The following is a 22,905-nucleotide window of genomic DNA, read 5'->3' on the forward strand; positions in this document are numbered from 1 at the left end:
ATCTTATTTCCACTGTCGAACAGATTGTGGGCAACAGATCTTAGGGCGTTTGGTAAATTACGTTGTTCAAAATATTCAGTAGCTGTGCTGGAAGAGTGCTTACAGGTGACGTTTTCAGTAAGCAAGAGAAGTAGTTGTGCTCGTCGTGTCGTCCAGCGGCTTCCACAGACTGGTATTGTACTTACTAGGGACATCTGCCAAAGGTCGCGCCGCCGCTGACCACGCCGTCGTCGCGCCACCCACGCATGCGCACCGCGTCGCACACGCCGCCCTACCCCCACCACATCACGCCCCCACGCCCCCGCACCGCTCTGCTTCGACAGGAGAGCCGCACACACAGCACACGCAAGCACTCCCAAAGACAGACGCACCGCACTATGCGCCTTGCGCCCGGCCTGAGAGACTTCGGCACCTCGGAAGTACATCCGCTTACGTCACCGGTCGACCAGGGCGCCCAGCGCGCTAACTACGCATCTACGCAGCCCTCTGCACACACGAGCTGCGAGCCCTTCGGAGCCCTTCGCGCAGGGCGCACAGCCACTGGCGTCGCTAGCTGCATGCATGGGCCGCGCATACATATTCAACCAGCCAACCGCCGGCGCTGGCCGCTCTTCATTTATTTATTTTCTATTCACTCCTCGCCGGCCCCCCTCTCTTCTTTAACTACCCCACGCTCTCTCTCTCACTCTCTGCCCCCATCCCAGCACCACCCCCTGTGTGTCTCTTTTTCCTTCACCCCTTTCGCGTCCTCGACGGCCCACCGAAGTTAAAAACGGGGCCACCGCTCTCGTCAAAGGACGAGAGGTGGTAATTTTTTTTTGTGCGTCTGTGTGTCTGCATCGACCCCGGGTTTGCATGTGAATGGCGTATCTGGGTCGCCTGGGCGGCGTGCTCTCGCGGCCTTGACGGCTTTTGGCAGGGGAGGGAGAGGGGCGCGGGAAGGGGAAAAAACTTGTCTGTCAAAGGGGTGGCACGCAAGACGCGGGCTTTGTGGCGCCCTTCGGGGGGCCTAAAGGGCTGCGCCTCGCGTCCCTAGCAACACCAGCCTCCGGCGCAGCTTCCAGTGCGCGGCGACAGATTCCCAGCTGGGAGTACCGTGGTTCGTTCCCTTTGCGGTCTACATATATCTTTAAAATGCTTTTTTATTCCAGTATCTGATCAGAATATGCATTCTTTAGACGATGAGCGGTTTCAGTCTGTAATGACCATCCTCAGATCTTTTTTACACCATGTCCTAAAGTGATACGGCCATAATGGCATCGTCAAAACATATAAATATAATCAGCATAGCATCGTCACATAGATTTAAGATATGGTGTAGAATAGGTCACATCGTCCACATGGTGAAAATGCCTGTCACCCAGTGATTCTTTTCATCCGAGGAAAAGATGTAGTCACTGGACAGCATGCCACTCCACTGTGACACACGAATTTTAGTGTTAACTCTGACTGCAGTGACGTACCAGCGAAGAAATACACAAAAAATTAATGATTGTTTTTATTCGTGATGTATGTGGGGTCCTGGTTATCGAAAATGTTAACGGTTGAGCACAATGAATTTTGATAGTGGAAAATCACTAGAAATGACTAAGAAGGTGAAAGCCTTCATCATCAACCACAAGGATCTTATAACACCGATAAAAATAAAAGTAGAAATTACAAGGTCATAACTGTGTCTACCTAAGAAGTTCTTCAGCTTTATTTGACTGCGTCAGTTAGAGATTCTGATATATACAGCGTTAAAAATAAAAGGCATTAGCCAACAGAAAGATATTAAGAAAAATACTTGGCCTCAGATTACACAACGACAAATTAATGTTCACCAGAAATGAAATCTTTTACCGAACTACCGAAAAACTCTGAGACACACTAAGGAAAAGAAGAATGGATTTTTATGGGCATATTCTCAGAATGAATCCAAATAGACTAAAACAAAACTTTCTTTCTGCTTCTCCGACAAAAAAAGTGGCTGAAGTAAACAGAGAAGGGCTTAATACCACTCCAAGTCTCGGAAAAAATGCTCATAAAGAAAACAGCAAAAAAAGAGAGAGAGAGAGAGAACAGAAAAAGAAAGAGAAATTCCAAGTCAAAATAAAAACCAAATGAACGATCCACATCACTGAACAAGAAAGGAACGCAAGATCAGAAAGAATGACACAATACTGGGCCAATAGAAAGACACAGAACATTAAAGTCTGATTTAACGCCCCGTACCCAAAAGCCGGGGAAAGATGAAAGAAATGTTACAGGAAAAACAAGCAAATTCTTTTAAAAATTGTAGATATGATACAGTATCAAAATCTGTTTTAGTTACTGTAATTATAGCCGTACTGTTGATGTTCATGCGTGACGAGATTCGAATTTCCGGGCAGCTACGTAGGTTTGAGTATTATCTTCGACCACTGGCGAGAATGTCTGTGTTTTCTTGATTAAACATTACTTCATTACGTGTTTGTATCTGCGTGTGTCTTTGCTGGAAGAATACAAACCTTGCAGAAGACTAGCTGCTACTGGAATTTTGACTTTTTCAAACCGCGTAGAGTGACGTCATCTTATTGGGACTCAGTGATGAGAGAAGCAGTTTCGCGAAGAAATTAGTTAAGAGAGACAGCGGTTTCAGCCTCGAAATATCATGGAATCCGATGCTTTTTTTAATAAATTCGCAAAGACGTCTCTGATATAGGTACACTAATATCCCAGTGTGGATCGACCTCGTATCCACAAACTCAGCTAACGTATATTCTTTGCCGTATTGTATATTCAGTCTCTCGTTTCACCGTGAAGACGGCAAGTCGGTATATGGCTGAAATATCAGACATGAAGAAACAGAGTTCAATCAAATAATTGTTTCCACTAAATTTTGGGTGTACATCAATCGGAAAATAATAATTATCACAGAACTGGTAAACATGTTCCTTTGAGCAACCTTACCGTAATGTTTTCGTATACTCGAAGACGCTTCAGTTTCCGCAATTAATACGTAGAAAAGTCTCCCGATTAGTTGCAGTGATTGTTGTCTGGAAGTCGTATGTTGTACAGACATCAAGAAAATTCTTGGCGCAGAAAACGGAAAATGGTCCTGCGACATACACTACTGGCCATTAAAATTGCTACACCACGAAGATGACGTGCTACAGACGCGAAATTTAACCGACAGGAAGAAGATGCTGTGATATGCAAATGATTAGCTTTTCAGAGCATTCACACAAGGTTGGCGCCGGTGGCGACACCTACAACAAGCTGACATGAGGGAAGTTTCCAACCGATTTCACATACACAAACAGCAGTTGACCTACGTTACCTGGTGAAACGTTGTTGTGATGCCTCGTGTAAGGAGAAATGCGTACCATCACATTTCCGACTTTGATAAAGGTCGGATTGTAGCCTATCGCGATTGTGGTTCATCGTATCGCGACATTGCTGCTCGCGTTGGTTGAGATCCAAAGACTGTTAGCAGAATATGGAATCGGTGGGTTCAGGAGGGTAATACGGAACGCCGTGCTGGATCCGTACGGCCTCGTAACACTAGCAATCGAGATGACAGGCATCTTATCCGCATGGCTGTAACGGATCGTGCAGCCACGTCTCGATCCCTGGGTCAACAGATGGGGACGTTTGCAAGACAACAACCATCTGCACGAACGACGTTTGCAGCAGAATGGACTATCAGCTCGGAGACCATGGTTGAGGTTACCCTTGACGCTGCATCACAGAGAGAAGCGCCTGCGATGGTGCACTCAACGACGAACCTGGGTCCACGAATGGCAAAACGTCATTTTTTCGGATGAATCCAGGTTCTGTTTACAACATCATGATGGTGGCATCCGTGTTTGGCGACATCGCGGTGAACGCACGATGGAAGCGTGTATTCGTCATTGCCATGGTATGGGGTGCCATTGGTTACGCGTCTCGGTCGCCTCTTGTTCGCATTGACGGCACTTTGAACAGTGGACGTTACATTTCAGATGTGTTACGACCCGTGGCTCCAGCCTTCATTCGATCCTTGCGAAACACTACATTTCAGCAGGATAATGCACGACCGCATACTGCAGGTCCTGTACGGGCCTTTCTGCATACAGAAAATATTTGACTGCTGCCCTGGGCAGCACATTCTCCAGATCTCTCACCAACTGAAAACATCTGGTCAATGGTGACCGAGCAACTGGCTTGTCACAATACGCCAGTCACTACTCTTGATGAACTGTGGTATCGTGTTGGAGCTGCATAGGCAGCTGTACCTGTACACGCCATCCAAGCTCTGTTTTACTCAATGCCCTGGCGTATCAAGACCGTTATTATGGCCAGAGGTGGTTGTTCTGGGTACTGATTTCTCAGGATCTATGCACCCAGATCGCGTGAAAATATAATCACATGACAGTTCTAGTATAATATATTTGTCCAATGTATACCCGTTTATCATCTGCATTTCTCCTTGGTGTAGGAGTTTTAATGGCCAGTAGTGTAGGTATATTCACTTGCTGTTTGTCTGGATCACCAAACCAAAGAAACGAACGGTTGTGTAACGACACAATAGTCTGTTTCCTATGGTAGGTTTTTGGAAATACTCCTGAGTAACGTTACTGCTTACTCTGATGTCTGATCCATCGCACCGTACCATCGGTCAAGCCAGCCCAAATTGTTTCACACTTCAATGATGGTTGTGCTTCCGTCGCATAGAGTACGTGGTCGTTGTCTACACCCAAAAACAGCTTCTTTCAATGGATCCCACGCCAATCCTGGGGCAACCATTTTGCATGATTTCTTGTCCATCTGTAACGGAGTCCATGGCGTTGACCGTGCGTCAGGGTGCTCACCATGATCGTAGGGAATGGAGATTCGCATCGTGGATTCGTCTCCTAACAATCTGATGCGATGCATGACGTCCTGCAGCCTCTTCGATCGCCGAATTCAGTTCTGGAACATTTAGCCTACGCTTTCTCTGGCAGGTAAATCGTAGATATCGATCATCCTGCGCAACTGTCGAACTTGCGGGGGCTGTGCGGTGTAAGTCTTCAACACTGCCTGTCATTTGGAACTGTGTCCATGTCAGCATCACATCACTTTGAGACATCTACCCTAGTTAAGAAGCCTTCTGCGTGTAACGTGATGACATGGACCCGAACACTGGTCGCGATTGTCTTTCGTACCATGATGCATATTCACTCTGCTGTTCCGCAGACTCCCCTATTGCATCCCAACGGGTGCTTTACTTTCAGCTGATATGCCTCAGTCCACTAGAGTGCGGAGTTCTAAGTGTGTGTAGCGCACATGGTAACTGTGCGTATGTTTGCAAGCAATGTCAGGGGTGATCTTCCGATCGGTATAGGAACACTCACGCACTTGCACGACATATCGCGGTGATGAAAACGTTTGTTGATGAGTGTATGTGTATGGAAGTGCGCAGTTTGAAATATCTAGTAATGGTTCTGACAATGAAAATCATAGAAATAATGTCGCGGATGTAATGTAGTGTTTCAAAAAAAGTTTTAGATCATGGACGTAAACGAAAAAAATTATAGATGATGGACGTAAACTAAAAAAAAAAACATTGCTATTTTGTGTAAAACTGACATGGTGAGACCGTGGCTGTGTACAATCAGTGTGGGTGTCCGCCCCCGGTAGCTGAATGGTCAGCGCGACGGACTGTCAATCCTAAGGGCCCGGGTCGATTCCCGGCTGGGTCGGAGATTTTCTCCGCTCAGGGACTGGGTGTTGTGTTGTCCTAATCATCATCATTTCATACCCATCGACACACAAGTCGCCGAAGTGGCGTCAAATCGAAAGACTAGCACCAGGCGAGCGGTCTACCCGACGGGAGGCCCTCGTCACACGCTATAAAAAAATAATAAAAAAAATGTGTTGGTTAAATGGTTCAAACGGCTCTGAGCACTATGGGACTTAACTTCTGAGGTCATCAGTCTCCTAGAACTTAGAACTACTTAAACCTAACTAACCTAAGGACAGCACACACATCCAAGCCCGAGGCAGGATTCGAACCTGCGACCGTAGCGGTCACGCGGTTCCAGACTGTAGCGCCTAGAACCGCTCCGCCACTGCGGCCGGCTAATGTAGGTTAATTCTTACAAAGAAGAAAACAGCAACCAGCCACTCTTAACACTGCTATTTATTTAGGTACAGTTACCGGTTTCGAACTGGCAAGTTCATCATCAGACGGCTGTTCACATGATTTTCAGTATACACTTTACATTATCGTCCGTTTCCGATTTTTATTATTCCACTGTGGCGAAGTATTTTTTGGTGTGTTGTTGCCGTCGAAAATTGCTCGCGATTTTGTTGCGAAGTTGTAGGATTGTATTTTTCGCATATTCCTAAATATATCCAGCACTTACGTAACTTGTACATCTACATCTACATCCATACTCCGCAAGCCAACTGACGGTGTGTGGCGGAGGGTACCCTGAGTACCTCTATCGGTTCTCCCTTCTATTTCAGTCTCGTATTGCTCGTGGATAGAAGGATTGTCGGTATGCTTCTGTGTGGGCTCTAATCTCTCTGATTTTATCCTCATGGTCTCTTCGCGAGATATACGTAGGAGGGAGCAATATACTGCTTGACTCTTCGGTGAAGGTATGTTCTCGAAACTTTAACAAAAGCCCGTACCGAGCTACTGAGCGTCTCTCCTGCAGAGTCTTACACTGGAGTTTATCTATCATCTCCGTAACGCTTTCGCGATTACTAAATGATCCTGTAACGAAGCGCGCTCTCTCCGTTGGATCTTCTCTATCTCTTCTATCAACCCTATGTGGTACGGATCCCACACCGGTGAGCAGTATTCAAGCAGTGGGCGAACAAGCGGTCTGTAACCTACTTCCTTTGTTTTCGGATTGCATTTCCTTAGGATTCTTCCAATGAATCTCAGTCTGGCATCTGCTTTACCGACAATCAACTTTATATGATCATTCCATTTTAAATCACTCCTAATGCGTACTCCCAGATAATTTATGGAATTTACTGCTTCCAGTTGCTGACCTGCTATTTTGTAGTTAAATGATAAGGGAACTATCTTTCTATCTACATGGAGACTCAATTGCCATTCCCTGCACCATGCGTCAATTCACTGCAGATCCTCCTGCATTTCAGTACAATTTTCCATTGTTACAACCTCTCGATACACCACAGAATCATCTGCAAAAAGCCTCAGTGAACTTCCGATGTCATCTACAAGGTCATTTATGTATATTGTGAATAGCAACGGTCCTATGACACTCCCTGGGGCACACCTGAAATCACTCTTACTTCGGAAGACTTCTCTCCATTGACAATGAAATGCTGCGTTCTGTTATCTAAGAACTCTTCAATCCAATCGCACCATTGGTCTGATAGTCCATATGCTCTTACTTTGTTCATTAAACGACTGTGGGGAACTGTATCGAACGTCTTGCGGAAGTCAAGAAACACGGCATCTTCCTGTGAACCCGTGTCTATGGCCCTCTGAGTCTCGTGGACGAATAGAGCGAGCTGGGTTTCACACGACCGTCTTTTTCGAAACCCATGCTGATTCCTACAGAGTAGATTTATAGTCTCCAGAAAAGTCATTATATTCGAACATAATACATGTTCCAAAATTCTACAACTGATCGACGTTAGAGATATAGGTCTACAGTTCTGCACATCTGTTCGACGTCCTTTCTTGAAAACGGGGATGACCTGTGCCCTTTTGCAATCCTTTGAACGCTACGGTCTTCTAGAGACCTACGGTACACCGCTGCAAGAAGGGGGGCAAGTTCCTTCGCGTACTCTGTGTAAAATCGAACTGGTATGCCATCAGGTCCAGCGGCCTTTCCTCTTTCGAGCGATTTTAATTGTTTCTCTATCCCTCTGTCGTCTATTTCGGTATCTACCATTTTGTCACATGTGCGACAATCTAGAGAAGGAACTACAGTGCAGTCTTCCTCTGTGAAACAGCTTTGGAAAAAGACCATATTGTGCAAAGCACCACACACACACACACACCAAAAGAATGTAAAGTGTATCTTGAAAATCATGTGAACAGCCGTCTGATGATGAACTTGCCAGTTCGAAACCGGTAACGGCGCTATTTACCTAAATAAGTAGTAGTATTAATAGTGGCTGGTCGCTGTTTCCCTCTTTGTAAGAATTAACCTACATTAAAAAAAAAAACATTACTGAAATTATGGATGTTTGAACTGGTATAGCAGCGCCGTGAGCCTCGGTCCCTGTGTCTGGGAGATAACCAGAGCTAATTAGAGCGTTTGCTGATGTTTCCAGTTGCAACCCGTCTCCCTCCATTGTGATGAAGCTTCGCGACAGTAACAGCGCCGCCCTAGGCCGAAGTCTGGGGATGGAGCCTCCACTGCATTGTCTTCCCTGCAGAGCCACTGCCCATTGACTTCTGTCTGCATTCCGGACGCGGCCGTGGAGTGCGAATTTGAAATTCACTGCCGACGCCCCTTCCCTCCGCCCTCGGCACCCACCCTGTGTAGGACCCTCCCCTGCTGTCCTCGGGCGCTCCAGCACCGCGGCGTGCCTAGAGAGGCTGCTGGAGAGCTGTGGAGGCTCCAGGCTGGCTGCAATGAAAAAAAAAGAAGAGTGGGAAAACCAGCCACTTGTCGGAAACAACGGCGGGACGGGACGGCCCTTACGGCCTCAACTTGCGCCCGCAGCGTTACTGGGGGCAGATGCCCCAGATAGAGCTGCGAGGCGCGGCGCGCGTCCAAATCTGCTCATTGTGCTGTCTACATGTAGATCTGCATCTACATTCGTGCTGCTCTTTTTGTTGTTAGTCTCCGCTGCTTAATTGCGGTACATCTGTCAATATGTTCTGATGTCAATCCAACTACAGGAACAAACAGGAAAAATTGTTTTTTGTACAAAATATTCTCTGATCTTTGGCCACGCCTGTTCTGAGTGAAAGCTCGAGCTTTTGATGATCGCTACTATCCCCTTCGTCACGAGCAACTTACTGTAGTGACAGCTGGTGTAATGAACTTACACAGGATGTAAACAAAAACGGTTTAGAACTATTTATAAAAATTGGTTCAAATGGCTCTCAGCACAATGCGACTTAACTTCTGAGGTCACCAGTCGCCTATAACTTAGAACTAATTTAACCTAACTAACCTAAGGACATCACACACATCCATGCCCGAGGCAGGATTCGAACCTAAGACCGTAGCGGTCGCGCGGCTCCAGACTGCAGCGCCTAGAACCGCAAGGCCACTACGGCCGGCAAACTATTTATAAAACAGACTACATCACAATGGCACGTTTATTAGAAAGGTGACTGGTGTCGTTCATAGTATGATCATCGTCAGACCTTCAAAACCATATTGATAGAAAATGGCAGTGCATCGAACAGGAACCACTGAATGACTATATCGATTTGAGCTGATTAGTGTCATTAAACGGTGTGTGCGTGCTCCATTGAAAGGGTACAGTACTGCCCGACATTGAAGATAGGTACAGCATTCTTCGTTATTCTTGTCAGAACAACGTAATAATAATTCAAATTCAATTAATACAGCGAAGCCGGATACCAGTGTGGGAAAGAATGACAATTTATTTATTTAACAGATTACATGTGCACTCCCACAAAATAAATCCAGATCTGTGAAATGAATGAATGTATGGTCGTCTGCTAACCGCAGATAGTGAATGTGAATATATGATCATCTTTGAGACGGTACTTGGGTCACCTTTGGTGGGACCAAAGAGATGAAATTTACCTGAGCTTTGAGCGCCTGAAATGTCGCTGACCAGTACGGTAGCAAGGTGCTCCCCCACTTCGGCAGAGGTGCGAGAGGACCTGAAGAACGGGCATGTTTCAGCACTCTGCTGCTCGATCTTGTGTTGTTAAGACCTGTCTTAGGTGTGTTCCGTAAAGACAAAAGAGTGGAGACATGGGATGCATGTGAAAGACTTGAGAGTAGTTTGGAATAATAATTTCTCTATTTCGGGAACTTTTGTGGGGAGAATTAAATGTCAGGCATGTAATATTAAGGGGATCATAGTAATATTCGGAAGTGACCAATGGTTACAATGAAACCACGTGTAGCAATAAGTTGAAATACTTCCGAGAAGTTAAGCTGAATTACTGGCGTGTGTACTATAAGTTGGTAATATTTAAGAAATGGCGTGTGCGGGACTTGAAATTAGAGATGAGTACTTCCACGTCGTGAGTACTGTGTGAGTCTCAATCTGTGTATGAGACAAAGGATAAAGAGAAGTACTCGTCCATGGTATCAGTTGAGGACTCGCGAGTGTGATGAATATCTTCTTAATATTACTTTGCGTGTTATGTTCCGTGTGACGCTTGATTCAAACTATAATACTCTGAGAGAGAAGCAAGGTGAGTCAGCCATCTATCCAGCAACGCCACTTGGCTTGCATTGCACAGGAAGACGTGCATATAACCTCCAGAGTCCATAGTAGGAAAGAAAATTACGAAGTGGGGCAGTGTCGTGCGAAGCTGGGATAAATACTAATTGAAGTGGGAAAGCTGAAAGTGATGTGATTATAATGTTGTGACTATTCCTTGTGTTGTATTCCATGTTGCAGTGTGGTGTATGTCATGTAATTTAAGTATGTGTGGTTGGCATGGGAGAGTAGCAATGTAGTTTCAGAGGTAGTGGGTTATGCATGTTCCTTTTGTACCGCTCTGTCTGGAGGAAAGTTTCGTGACGATGGTTGTGAGAGTCGAAGTGTGAGATATAGCAAAAGATCCACCATCCTATCCAGAACGTGCACTGTAGCGTTAAATAATTACGAGACCATAAGATAGAGATTCACCAATGTAAAGCCATGCCCACTGGGCGGAATTTCTCATGTGTTACTGTTGTAGGTTATAGAATTTGTGTGTTTAGGTTATAGAATTTATCGGAATAAATAAGATAGTGAAAAGAAAAAGATTGGTGGACTTTTCCTTCGAATTGTATGTTGTCATGATGTCCCGAATTTATAATGTGTGCGCCATTCATATTCAGTGCGATGGCCACGTGTTGATAAAGGCCGTTAAATAAGAAAGAAAAATGTGGCATTGCCAGTGCGTAGTGAACAGAGTTCTGAAAATTACTGATAGTCGGATGTGCGTTTCCGTTGCGTAATATTCAAACAGGAGGATAGCTTGTAACTTAATTGTGAGTACTAGAGTTCATGTTACTCGATAAATAAGAATGAATCCACTCGCATGGCAGACCACTCATCTTGCAGGCCTGACTGCTTGATGCCACAGTATGAGCAAGGCATGTGGGTACGTCTCACCATTTACAGCCGTTGCCCATCAAAATGATTTTGACTGTCTGAAGACGATCATGTGGTTGAAACGTCCCCTTAGAACAATTTATGAATGATTGTGCTGATAAACCCCTTACGTTATTTGATTTTCAAACAGCTGAGCAAAATTGAACGTGCACAGACATTTCTCTCTTTACTTATTCAGATCATCAATAAACCGACACACAATATTTTTAGCGCAACGCAACCTGACTTTCAATAATCCCTGCAAAAGAATGGCCCTGACTAACAATAACCTATAACTTTCATGAATCACTTACCTCAATAAAATCTTCCTTACTCGAACTACTGCAATACAGCGAGCGCCAATACTGTCAGCTAAATAAAAGATTCAAACTACTGAAGGCACTAACTACTGATAGGCATAATCAGCAAATTAAAGATTTTGATAGAGAACAAACAATGTATTTACCTTAATAATGTTCCAAAGCCATCATATATATATATATATCAGTTCATGATACCCAGTATTACAAATTTACTCTTTCTGATGGACACACGTCCAGATCGTCTGCACTCAAGATTCTGCCATCTCTCTCCCCACATCCACCAGTGCTGGCGGCTCACCTCCAACTGCGCAACACTACGCGATGTTCACATCCAACTGCCCAACACTACAATAGCGAATATTTCAACAAGGCCAACCAGCCACAGACTGCACACAGCACAGTCAGTGATTTTCATACAGACCGCTACGTGGCGTTACGAACATAAAAACCTGAACACCCTACTTACATAGCCCCCATGCTCCCCACAAAAAATTTTACAAATTGTTTTGGGCAGTGGCCAATACAGATTTGAAAAAAATTCTCATAATTACAATCAAAACTCCGCCATCTCTCTCCCCACATCCACCACTGCTGGCGGCTCACCTCCAACTGCGCAACGCTACGCGCTGTTCACATCCACCTGCCCAACACTACAATAGCGAATATTTCAACAATGCCAACCAGCCACAGACTGCACACAGGACAGTCAGTGATTATCATACAGAGCGCTTCGTGGCGTTACCAGCATAAAAACCTAAACAGCCTACTTACATGGTGGTCCAAACCGGTCACCTTGTAATAAACGTGCCTTTGCGATCTAGACCGTTTGATAATTAATTTCAACTATTCCAGCAATGTTTAGATCGTACCACAGTGGTGCAGCAGAAGTCGAGTCGAACAATATGAAACGGGACAACCCGGAAAATAACCTCAAACTGACCAACAAAAACCACTTCACCTACAGCGCATGCGGGCCGTGCGCGATTTTCAGTGTCGTCTCCCTTTATTTAGCCACACGCTTAATCGGCTATTTTGTCCGCCTTCGTTGACTCTACAATTGTCGGGAAAATATCCGCACGACATTCCGAAAATAGCAGGGGCAGACAAGTGTGAAAACTATCGCAAAATCAACTTAACAGCTGATGCATCCAAGACGCTGATATGAATAATACAGGGTGTAACTAAATTCCGATATGAGTAATATGTTGTTGTTGTGGTCTTCAGTCCTGAGACTGGTTTGATGCAGCTCTCTATGCTACTCTATCCTGTGCAAGGTTCATCATATCCCAGTACTTACTGCAACCTACATCCTTCTGAATCTGCTTAGTCTATTCATCTCTTGGTCTCCCTCTACGATTTTTACCCTCCACGCTGCCCTCCAATGCTAAACTTGTGATCCCCTGATTCCTCAGATCATGTCCTACCAGCCGGTCCCTTCTTCTTGTCAAGTTGTGCCACAAAATCCTCCCCAATTCTATTCAACACCTCCTCATGTGACCTACCCATCTAATCTTCAGCATTCTTCTGTAGCATCACATTTCGAAAGCTTCTATTCTCTTCTTGTCTAAACTATATATCGTCCAAGTTTCACTTACATACGTGGCTACACTCCATACAAATACTTCCAGAAATGGCTTCCTGACAAATCTATACTCGATGTTAACAAATTTCTCTTATTCAGAAACGCTTTCCTTGCCATTGCCAGTCTACATTCTATATCCTCTCTACTTCGACCATCATCAGTTATTTTGATTCCCAAATATCAAAACTCCTTTACTACTTTAAGTGTCTCATTTCCTAATCTAATTCCCTCAGCATCAGCCGAATTAATTCAACTACATTCCATTAATCTCGTTTTGCTTTGGCTGATTTTCATCTTATATCCTCCTTTCAAGACACTGTCCATTCCGTTCAACTGCTCTTCCAAGTCCTTTGCTGTCTGTGACAGAATTACAATGTCATCGGCGAACCTCAAAGTTTTTATTTCTTCTCTGTGGATTTTAATACCTACTCCGAATTTTACTTTTGTTTCCTTTACTGGTTGCTCAATATACAGATTGAATAGCATCTGGGAGAGGCTGCAACCCTGTCTCACTCCCTTCCCAACCACTGCTTCCCTTTCCTGCCCCTCGACTCTTATAACTTCCATCTGGTTTCTGTACAAATTGTAAATAACTTTTCGCTCCCTGTGTTTTATTCCTGCCATATTTAGAATTTGGAAAAGAGTATTCAACATTGTCAAAAGCTTTCTCTAAGTCTACAAATGCTAGAAACTTAAGTTTGCCTTTCCTTAATCCTTCTTCTAAGATAAGTCGTAAGGTCAGTATTGCCTCACGTGTTCCAACATTTCTACGGAATCCAAACTGATCTTCCCCGAGGTCGACTTCTACCAGTTTTTCCATTCGTATGTACAGAATTCGCATTAGTATTTTGCAGCTGTGACTTATTAAACTGAAAATTCGGTATTTTTCACATCTGTCAACACCTGCTTTGTTTGGAATTATTATATTCTTCTTGAAGTCTGAGGGTATTTCTCCTGTCTCATACGTCTTGCTCACCAGATGGTACAGTTTTGTCAGGACTGGCTGTCCCAAGGCCGTCAGTAGTTCTAATGGAATGTTGTCTATTCCCGGGGCCTTGTTTCGACTCAGGTCTTTCATTGCTCTGTCAAACTCTTCACGCAGTATCGTGTCTCCCATTTCATCTTCCTCTAGATCCTCTTCCATTTCCAGGACAAATGTAAGGATGTAGAGGTTTATCCCACTAGGGGTAAGATAGATAATTAAAGAGACCTTTGGAGAAAAGAGAGCCAGATGGAAACCCAGTTCTAAGCAAAGAAGGGAAACCAGAGAGGTGGAAGGAGTATATAGAGGGTATATACAGGGGCGATGTACTTGAGGACAATATTATGGAAATGAGTAATATAGTGTGTAACTAAATTCTCTTTTGAGACACTGAGAAGTCGTGGTGAGGGCCGGGCCCGAAGAAGCCCTACTGGCGCGGATTGTCGCTGCGACGTTTGCTTGAGGACCGAGGATTGCTGATCTTCTGTACCGGAACGTGGCACAGAGGAACGTATGTGTGTTGACGTCGGTGGTCGTCTCATCGATTCCTATTCGTAAGTGGACCCAGAGGACAAGCAACAGGGGTCACAGAGCAACGTGTGTTGCAGTATTTTGCTGTGTAGCCGGTAGTCTGTAAAGGTAATTTAGTAACACCCTGTATACACGAAGAATGGAAAAATTAGGGTCTCTTAGAAGACGATCAGTTTGGCTTTACGAAAGGTAAGGGCACCAGAGAGGCAGTTATGAAGTAACGCTTTTTAATAGAAATAGGACTGATGAAAAATCAAAGCACGCTCATAGGATTTGTCGACCTGGTAAAAAACCATTTGTCAGTGTAAAATGGTGCAAGATGATAGAAATCCTGAGAAAAATAGGAATAAGCTACAGGGAAAGACGGGTGATATATAATATGCACAAGAAACAGGAAATGATAATTAGACTGAAAGAATACGAACGCGAACGAAGTGCTCGGATTAAGAAGAGTGTAAGATAGGAATGTAGTCTTTAACTCCTACTCTTCAGTCTATAAATCGAAGAATCAGTGAGGGAAATAAAAGAAATGTTGAAGAGTGGGATTATATTTCATGGTGAAAGGATATCAATAATGTCAATGATGACATCACTGTGCTCAGTGAAACTGAAGTACAGTTAATGGATCTGTAGAATGGAATGAACCATCTAATGAGAACAGAGTGTGGAGAACGAGTAAACCGGGAAAGACAAACGAAATGAGATGTAGCAGAAATGAGAAAGCGATAAGCTAAACATCTAAACTGGTGGTCACGGACGAAGGTGAGGACTTCTACTACCTTGGTAGCAGAATCCTTAGTAACAGAATAATATGTGACTGACAAAGCAAGGGCATTAAAAGCAGACTACTACAGCCATGAGGGCATTCCTGGCCACGAGAAGTCTACTGGTATCAAAGATTGAAGAGATTTCTGACAATGGAGTACAGTGTTTTATGGTAGTGAATCACGAACTGTAGAAAAACTGGAACAGAACCGTTTCAGACATGGTGCTACAGAAGAATGCTGAAAATTAGGTAGTATGAAAAGGTAATGGATGAGAAGTTTCTCTTCAGAATCGACGAAGAAATGAACATACGAAAAACACTGACATGAAGAAGGGACAGGATGACAGAACATGTGTTAAGAAACCATGGAATAGCTTTAGTGATACTAGAGGGAGCTGTAGGGAGTAAAAACTGTATAGGAAGACAGAGATTGGAGTATGTCCAATACATAACTTTGAACGGATTGTGCAAGTGCTACTTTCAGATACCTAGCACGGAAGAGAAATTGGTGAAGCGCTGCATCAAAACCAGTCAGAAGACTGATGACTAGCCGGCCGAAGTGGCCGTGCGGTTAAAGGCGCTGCAGCCTGGAACCGCAAGACCGCTACGGTCGCAGGTTCGAATCCTGCCTCGGGCATGGATGTTTGTGATGTCCTTAGGTTAGTTAGGTTTAACTAGTTCTAAGTTCTAGGGGACTAATGACCTCAGCAGTTGAGTCCCATAGTGCTCAGAGCCATTTGAACCATTTTTGACTGATGACTGAATAAGAGAGATGAACCGTAAATTTACCTTTTCAGAATCTTTTCTTCAAGAATTTACTTTATTTACTGGTGATTCATCAAGAACATTAACACATTTAATCACACTAGGTGAGCGTGGAAGTAGTTGCCAGGAAGTAACTGATGGAAAATAAAATTACCTTTAACAATTGTGAATTTTATTCCTAAAAGCCTTTTCAAAAACAGATTTAAAATTACAATCAGAAAGCACCCTCTGAATATGAAGTTACAATTATTTAGAGGCAGAGTAGGAGCCTTCGTGCTGAGAACCTTGCCGCTCCCTTTCAACACGGCCGTAGTCACAACCGCTCACAACGACCTCTGGAAAACTACACTGGTGCAAATCTGCAACACACCAGATTACTTTAAACTAAAAATTTTAACAACTCACACAAACACATTAACTATGCACCCCGTAAGAGGGATGGAAATGGTACAAACACTCACACTAAGAAATTATTTGCCACCAAAAGTACAAATTTGTTTTTAAAAGGGCTCTGACGGTGGAAGGGTGGCAACTTTATAAAAATGACTATTTAAATAAAACCCATGAAATTCAGACTTACACAAAATGTACAACATGCTCTACATTACACATATACTGCCTCGCAAGATGATAGGCAAGATAAAAACATATTTCAGGAATTCGGCCTTTACCTTGATTCTATAAATTCCTTAACACCGAATCCGACTAACATGACAGAGGCAGCTATTAACGTACGGCAGATTGAAAGGGGGGGGGGGGGGTTGCTATACAACCCGAACCGAAGATTGCTCTAAACCTCCCCAATACCACACAAGGGAAAAACGGACCATCCAATTCACAAATAACCACCTTCCCGCGGATGGACAAATCGAGAAGAATGGTGGGACGACCCCAAAACAAAGCGGCTTATAACCTCACCAAGAAAACATGTAGAATTTAATAAGTAAGTGAAACATATCTCCAACCACTTAACTTCTAATAAACTGCGATTTCTGGTGAAGACCTGGCGCAGAACCCCCAACGCTCTCCCGAACCGTCCGCTGCCAGCCGCTTCAACGGACGCAGGAAGGCGCGTCGATCTCCCGTCTCACGGCGTCGCAGCTCATCCCGGCCAGCTCGATGTCGTGGTTTCGCTCCTGTTGCTCTCGTGTGAACCGCGAAGCCACTACACCTTTCTATATGGCGCTGCCCACTGGACTCACGTGGGGACCTCACACGCGCCGACGCTCAAGGTGGACACATCTCGTGTCTCAGTGCGCGACCGGCCAACCGACCGATCCAACCGCCAATGACCGTTGCCTGAGCAACTCGAGCAGACTGGCGGCCTAACGCGCAGACTCAGATGCAGGAACTAAGCCCCGACCGGGCGACCACTAGCTGAGTCTGTTACTGGCGGAGTGACAAGACTCTCGTTTTCTGGCTTTAAAGTTGAACATAAGGACAGTCATACTAGCACTCCGACGACAGACAGACACTAACTGCCTCACAAATGCAAACGAGAGACAGACCAGCAACTGGTGACGCGAGACTGACCTAGCCTCACTCCGACTGACCACCTTAACGTACGGCGGACCGACAGACAGACAGACACTAACTGCCCGACACTGAGCCGGCTGACCAACTGACTAGACTCAGACTGACAGACTGACCGACTGCGCTCATAGCGCCCCTGAAATGCACGTGAACAGGGAACTTTTCCCCTTTCCCACCAGAGGGAGACACCAAAGCTGCGATTGCCACAGCGGTGCACCGCCAGAAACGGAGGGCGACTGCTTTACACTACGCGCTGCGGCGCGCTCTTCAAAACAGCAAATTTTACCACGGCTCAAGAGAGACATAGAGAGAAACGGAGAGAGGATGAGAGAGAGAGAGAGAGAGAGAAGAGAGAGAGAGAAAGGAGATCCTGTTAGTGACTTGCAGTCATTTTTGTTGCCGGTTCCCATCCTATTGTCCCATTTGGCTTCTTCTCGTGAAGATCACGTGAAAAGTCGAAAACGACCTCCTGGCAAGAACTTTTGCTGCATGTGGCATTTTTGGAACGACACCAGATATCTTCGACTGTGCCACACTTGCATAGCAACAGAGTGGAAGACACTTTGAGCAGCTGTCGTGATGTACCGCTGTGTGCAGGTTGTGCAGATTGCTCCAGTAACAAATAAAGAATGTTTGTACTTGGGTTTTAACCATCCTCAGCAAACCAATGGCAAATCTGAAATTTTTCATTTTTGTTTATAACTTTGGAGATCAGGGTTCCTCACCACACACTGATACATTGACCTCCTCCATGGAGAGAGGGGCGGTGCAGTGATTAGACTATGGACTCGCATTCTGATGGATGAAGATGTCTGTCGTATCCCTAAATTGCTTAAAGTGAATGACGGGTTTGTTCCTTCTGAAGGGACCAGCCGATTACCCTTTCCAGTCTTTCGATCCGAGCTTGTGCTCCACCTCTAATGACCCCTTCGTCAACGAGACACTGAACCCAAATCTTCCTTTCGCGTTTGCACCATCCCTTAAATACTGTATAAATAAAACAGAAAGACCCTGTACATATGGTATCACTGATGTTATTCTAGCATTGCTACCTCTCGATCATGTGGTCCCGGGTTCGATTCCCGACTGGCATGGGGATTTTCTCTGCCCAGGGACTGAGTGTTTGTGTTGTCCTCACCATTTCATAATCATCATCATCATTCTTGATAGTGGATAGACTGGACTGTGAAAAAAATTGGATTGTAAAAAAATTGGGACTTTGTACGGGTGCTGATGACCGCGCAGTTGAGCGCCATACAAACCAAACATCATCATCACTGATGTTATTCGACGTTTTGTGTGTGAGTGTGTCTTTTCAGTTTGCGAGCATTTTCTGACTGTCATAGTTTGAATATTTTAAATCTAGGAACACATGACAGAAAACAAGAAGTGTCTACATGATTACAAGGTCGTTGTTTTCATGTCACATTGAGAGCTTCCTTCCATCCACTGGTGCTATGTCATTGCTGCGGCCCAAAGTATGTAAGCACTAGAATGTGCTTAAGCACAAGACGGTAAACACAAGGAAGGATGTAGGAGTTAGGAAGGATTGTCAAGGAATTAGGCACGAAGAATGGCACAGGCACAAGGAAAAATGTAGACATGTGCTAGGATACAGACACACAGAGGGGCACAGGCAAGAGGAAGGACATTAGCATTAGAAAATATGTAGGTACACAGAAGATCATAGGCACATGAAAGGACATAGGCAAATATTGAGAAACAGGCACTAGGCACATAAGAGAGAGGTACGCAGGGTACAGACAGTCGGTGGGTCATAGGTGTGTGTGTGTGTGGGGGGGGGGGGGATGTAGACACAAGTAAGGTCCATAAGCACTCAGCAGGTGACCTGACTATGTGGGAAAACAAGCACTTGGGGATGTGTAGGTGCACAGTGAGATTTAGTCATACAGAGCATTTTAGGCACATCAGATGACACAGGCATGTGGGACTTAGACTCATGGGAGATATAGGCATGTAGGGTGGGGAAGGGGGGAGAAGCAGGTACATAAGTGTGTAGGTATGTAGGGGCTTAGGCGCATAGGGGGAAACATGATGGAGATATAGGCATTTCTTCTTCTTAAGTTGCCAATCCTAAGATTGATTTGCAGCAGCTCTCCATTCAGTGCGATTGTCGGCCAGCCTCTTCAATTCCGTGAAACTTCCGCATCCTAGGTCCTGCATTATCTGGCTTATGTACTTTCTTCTAGGTCTGCCTCTTGCCCTTTTGCCCTCCACAAGGCCTTCCATTATAGTGTGGAGAAGACTTTCATGTCTCAGAATGTGTCCCATCCATATATCTCTCCTCTTCTTGACCGTCTTGGGAGGAGGGAAACAATGCAGGGACGTAGGAAAGCAGGAGTGCGTAGGAGTATGGGTGAATGTATGCACAGCATGGATGAGTATAGGCATGTGGGGGAGCATGTGCATATGTGGGGGTGTAGGCATACAGGAAAGCAGAGTAATATGGACGGTTTGTATGTGATAATGGAATAGACATACACAGAGGCATAGGCATGTGCGGGGATGTGTTGGGCTGAGTAGGCATGTGGAAGGGGCAAAGGCACATGAGAGGTGTAGACTTGCAAGAGGCAAAGGCACACAGAAGGATGCAGGCCTGTGGGTAGGCACAAAGCTAGCGTATCTGAGCCAAAGTGCAGCTTCCTTCTTAACATGATATGGTTCTGTTCTTATACTTGCAGATTGTATCCAACAGATTTTGTATCAGTCTGCCTTCGTGAAGAGTTAATAACAGAACTTGCTGATATTCATTTGCATTATGGATAACCTCTCAGGAATATCCCTCCAGCTCTACGGTTGTTTGCCAGATAGATATCCTATTATACGACATTCTAACAAATTAATGTTTACCATTGTTGATGACAGACAGAATCAGTATCCACAACAGGGGAGAGACGACACGCCGATGCAAGGAGAAGAGCAAGCCGTTGTGGAACATGTAACTGCCAACCATAAAAACTGTCCATGGAATTTCTCACGCCCTGCATGTTGATGTTTTCGTGTTCTGCGTTGTGAGCACCTACATCCATCCCATGATCAACCAGTTAAAGCTGTGTTGCAACCCGACGGAAGTTCTCAAAATCGTTCCTTCATGAATGTCATGAATGTGCTATTGCTTCCGGCCCACCACAATTGGTGATACTTGCTGGACGCTCATGTCTTAAACGTGAGGTACTATTTTTTACTCCTTCCGAGCTCACCTTCAGTTTTTTGGGTATCTATTGCCACACACGTAAAAAGTACTGCGTGAAAGTCTGAGCCACCATTTGGGTGCTGGCGAAAGCCGTCGCCAGCACACCAGTCGCCAAGGAGGTTGCAAGAAGATCAATAATAGACGCTGAATGAAGCGTGCCTATTAGAATAGGAGAGAGGCCAAAGACAGACTCGCAGGCATTAGGCCGCCAACGCCCACTCGACCGCCAGTATTTAGATCGCCACCGCGGACCGGATGGCCGTGTCAGTCAGGCAGGCAGTTGCAATCGCAATCAGAGTGTCAGTCTGAGGTAGCACATTGCGATGTGAGTAGTGTACATAGCGGGACTTGTACTGCACCAGCAGTGAGGCTAACATGGACTATTACGGAAGAGCTAGTACCACAGTACATGGACAATGTTAAAGATAAGTTCTGTTCTGGAAAATAAAGAACCGTGTTAATACCTGTGTGCAGTTGTGTTGTATAAAGAGGATACTGGCCACCAAACAACATCCTCTCCTTGCTTCCCCTGGTACGAGACTCTACAGTGGCAACGACGACACAAAATTTGGACTATGCTTGTGGAGCCAGTCCTACTGGGCCCCACATCCTGTAAGATGCACGGTGAACAGTGTTATGCACTTATCACAGTTAGGAGCAGTACACTATCTTACTGAGCCCATCTTTAAAGCATTTCGTACTACAGACTTCAAGAAGAATATAATAATTCCAATCCCAAAGAAAGCAGACGTTGACAGATGTGAAAATTACCGAACTATCAGTTTAATAAGTCACAGCTGCAAAATACTAATGCGAATTCTTTACAGACGAATGGAAAAACTGGTAGAAGTCGACCTCGGGGAAGATCAGTTTGGATTCCGTAGAAATGTTGGAACACGTGAGGCAATACTAACCTTACGACTTATCTTAGAAGAAAGATTAAGAAAAGGCAAACCTACGTTTCTAGCATTTGTAGACTTAGAGAAAGCTTTTGACAACGTTAACTGGAATACTCTCTTTCAAATTCTGAAGGTGGCACGGGTAAAATACAGGGAGCGAACGGCTATTTACAATTTGTACAGAAACCAGATGGCAGTCATAAGAGTCGAGGGGCATGAAAGGGAAGCAGTGGTTGGGAAAGGAGTGAGACAGGGTTGTAGCCTCTCCCCGATGTTATTCAATCTGTATATTGAGCAAGCAGTAAAGGAAACAAAAGAAACATTCGGAGTAGGTATTAAAATTCATGGAGAAGAAGTAAAAACTTTGAAGTTCGCCGATGACATTGTAATTCTGTCACAGACAGCAAAGGACTTGGAAGAGCAGTTGAACGGAATGGACAGTGTCTTGAAAGGAGGATATAAGATGAACATCAACAAAAGCAAAACGAGGATAATGGAATGTAGTCAAATTAAATCGGGTGATGCTGAGGGGATTAGATTAGGAAATGAGACACTTAAAATAGTAAAGGAGTTTTGCTATTTAGGGAGCAAAATAACTGATGATGGTCGAAGTAGGGAGGATATAAAATTTAGACTGGCAATGGCAAGGAAATCGTTTCTGAAGAAGAGAAATTTGTTGACATCGATTATAGATTTAAGTGTCAGGAAGTCGTTTCTGAAAGTATTTGTATGGAGTGTAGCCATGTATGGAAGTGAAACATGGACGATAACCAGTTTGGACAAGAAGAGAATAGATGCTTTTGAAATGTGGTGCTACAGAAGAATGCTGAAGATAAGGTGGGTAGATCACGTAACTAATGAGGATGTATTGAATAGGATTGGGGAGAAGAGAAGTTTGTGGCACAACTTGACTAGAAGAAGGGATCGGTTGGTAGAACATGTTTTGAGGCATCAAGGGATCACAAATTTAGCATTGGAGAGCAGCGTGGAGGGTAAAAATCGTAGAGGAAGACCAAGAGATGAATACACTAAGCAGTTTCAGAAGGATGTAGGCTGCAGTAGGTACTGGGAGATGAAGAAGCTTGCACAG

The 22,905-nt window shown here is 44.7% G+C and overlaps 1 protein-coding gene across 1 annotated transcript in view; it reads right to left on the minus strand.

Moving 5' to 3' along the window:
- Positions 1 to 434: 434 nt before the first annotated feature.
- Positions 435 to 22,905, minus strand: part of LOC126209936 (uncharacterized) — a 127,457-nt gene continuing 104,986 nt past the window's right edge. Inside the window, exons 4-5 of the mRNA XM_049939053.1 lie at positions 8,457 to 8,549; positions 435 to 553 (exon numbers count right to left, since the gene is read on the minus strand). Coding sequence (XP_049795010.1) covers positions 435 to 553; positions 8,457 to 8,549 — 212 coding nt within the window. The remainder of the gene's footprint in view (positions 554 to 8,456; positions 8,550 to 22,905) is intronic.

Source organism: Schistocerca nitens, chromosome 10 (assembly GCF_023898315.1).
Source record: "Schistocerca nitens isolate TAMUIC-IGC-003100 chromosome 10, iqSchNite1.1, whole genome shotgun sequence".
Lineage (NCBI taxonomy): Eukaryota > Metazoa > Arthropoda > Insecta > Orthoptera > Acrididae > Schistocerca > Schistocerca nitens.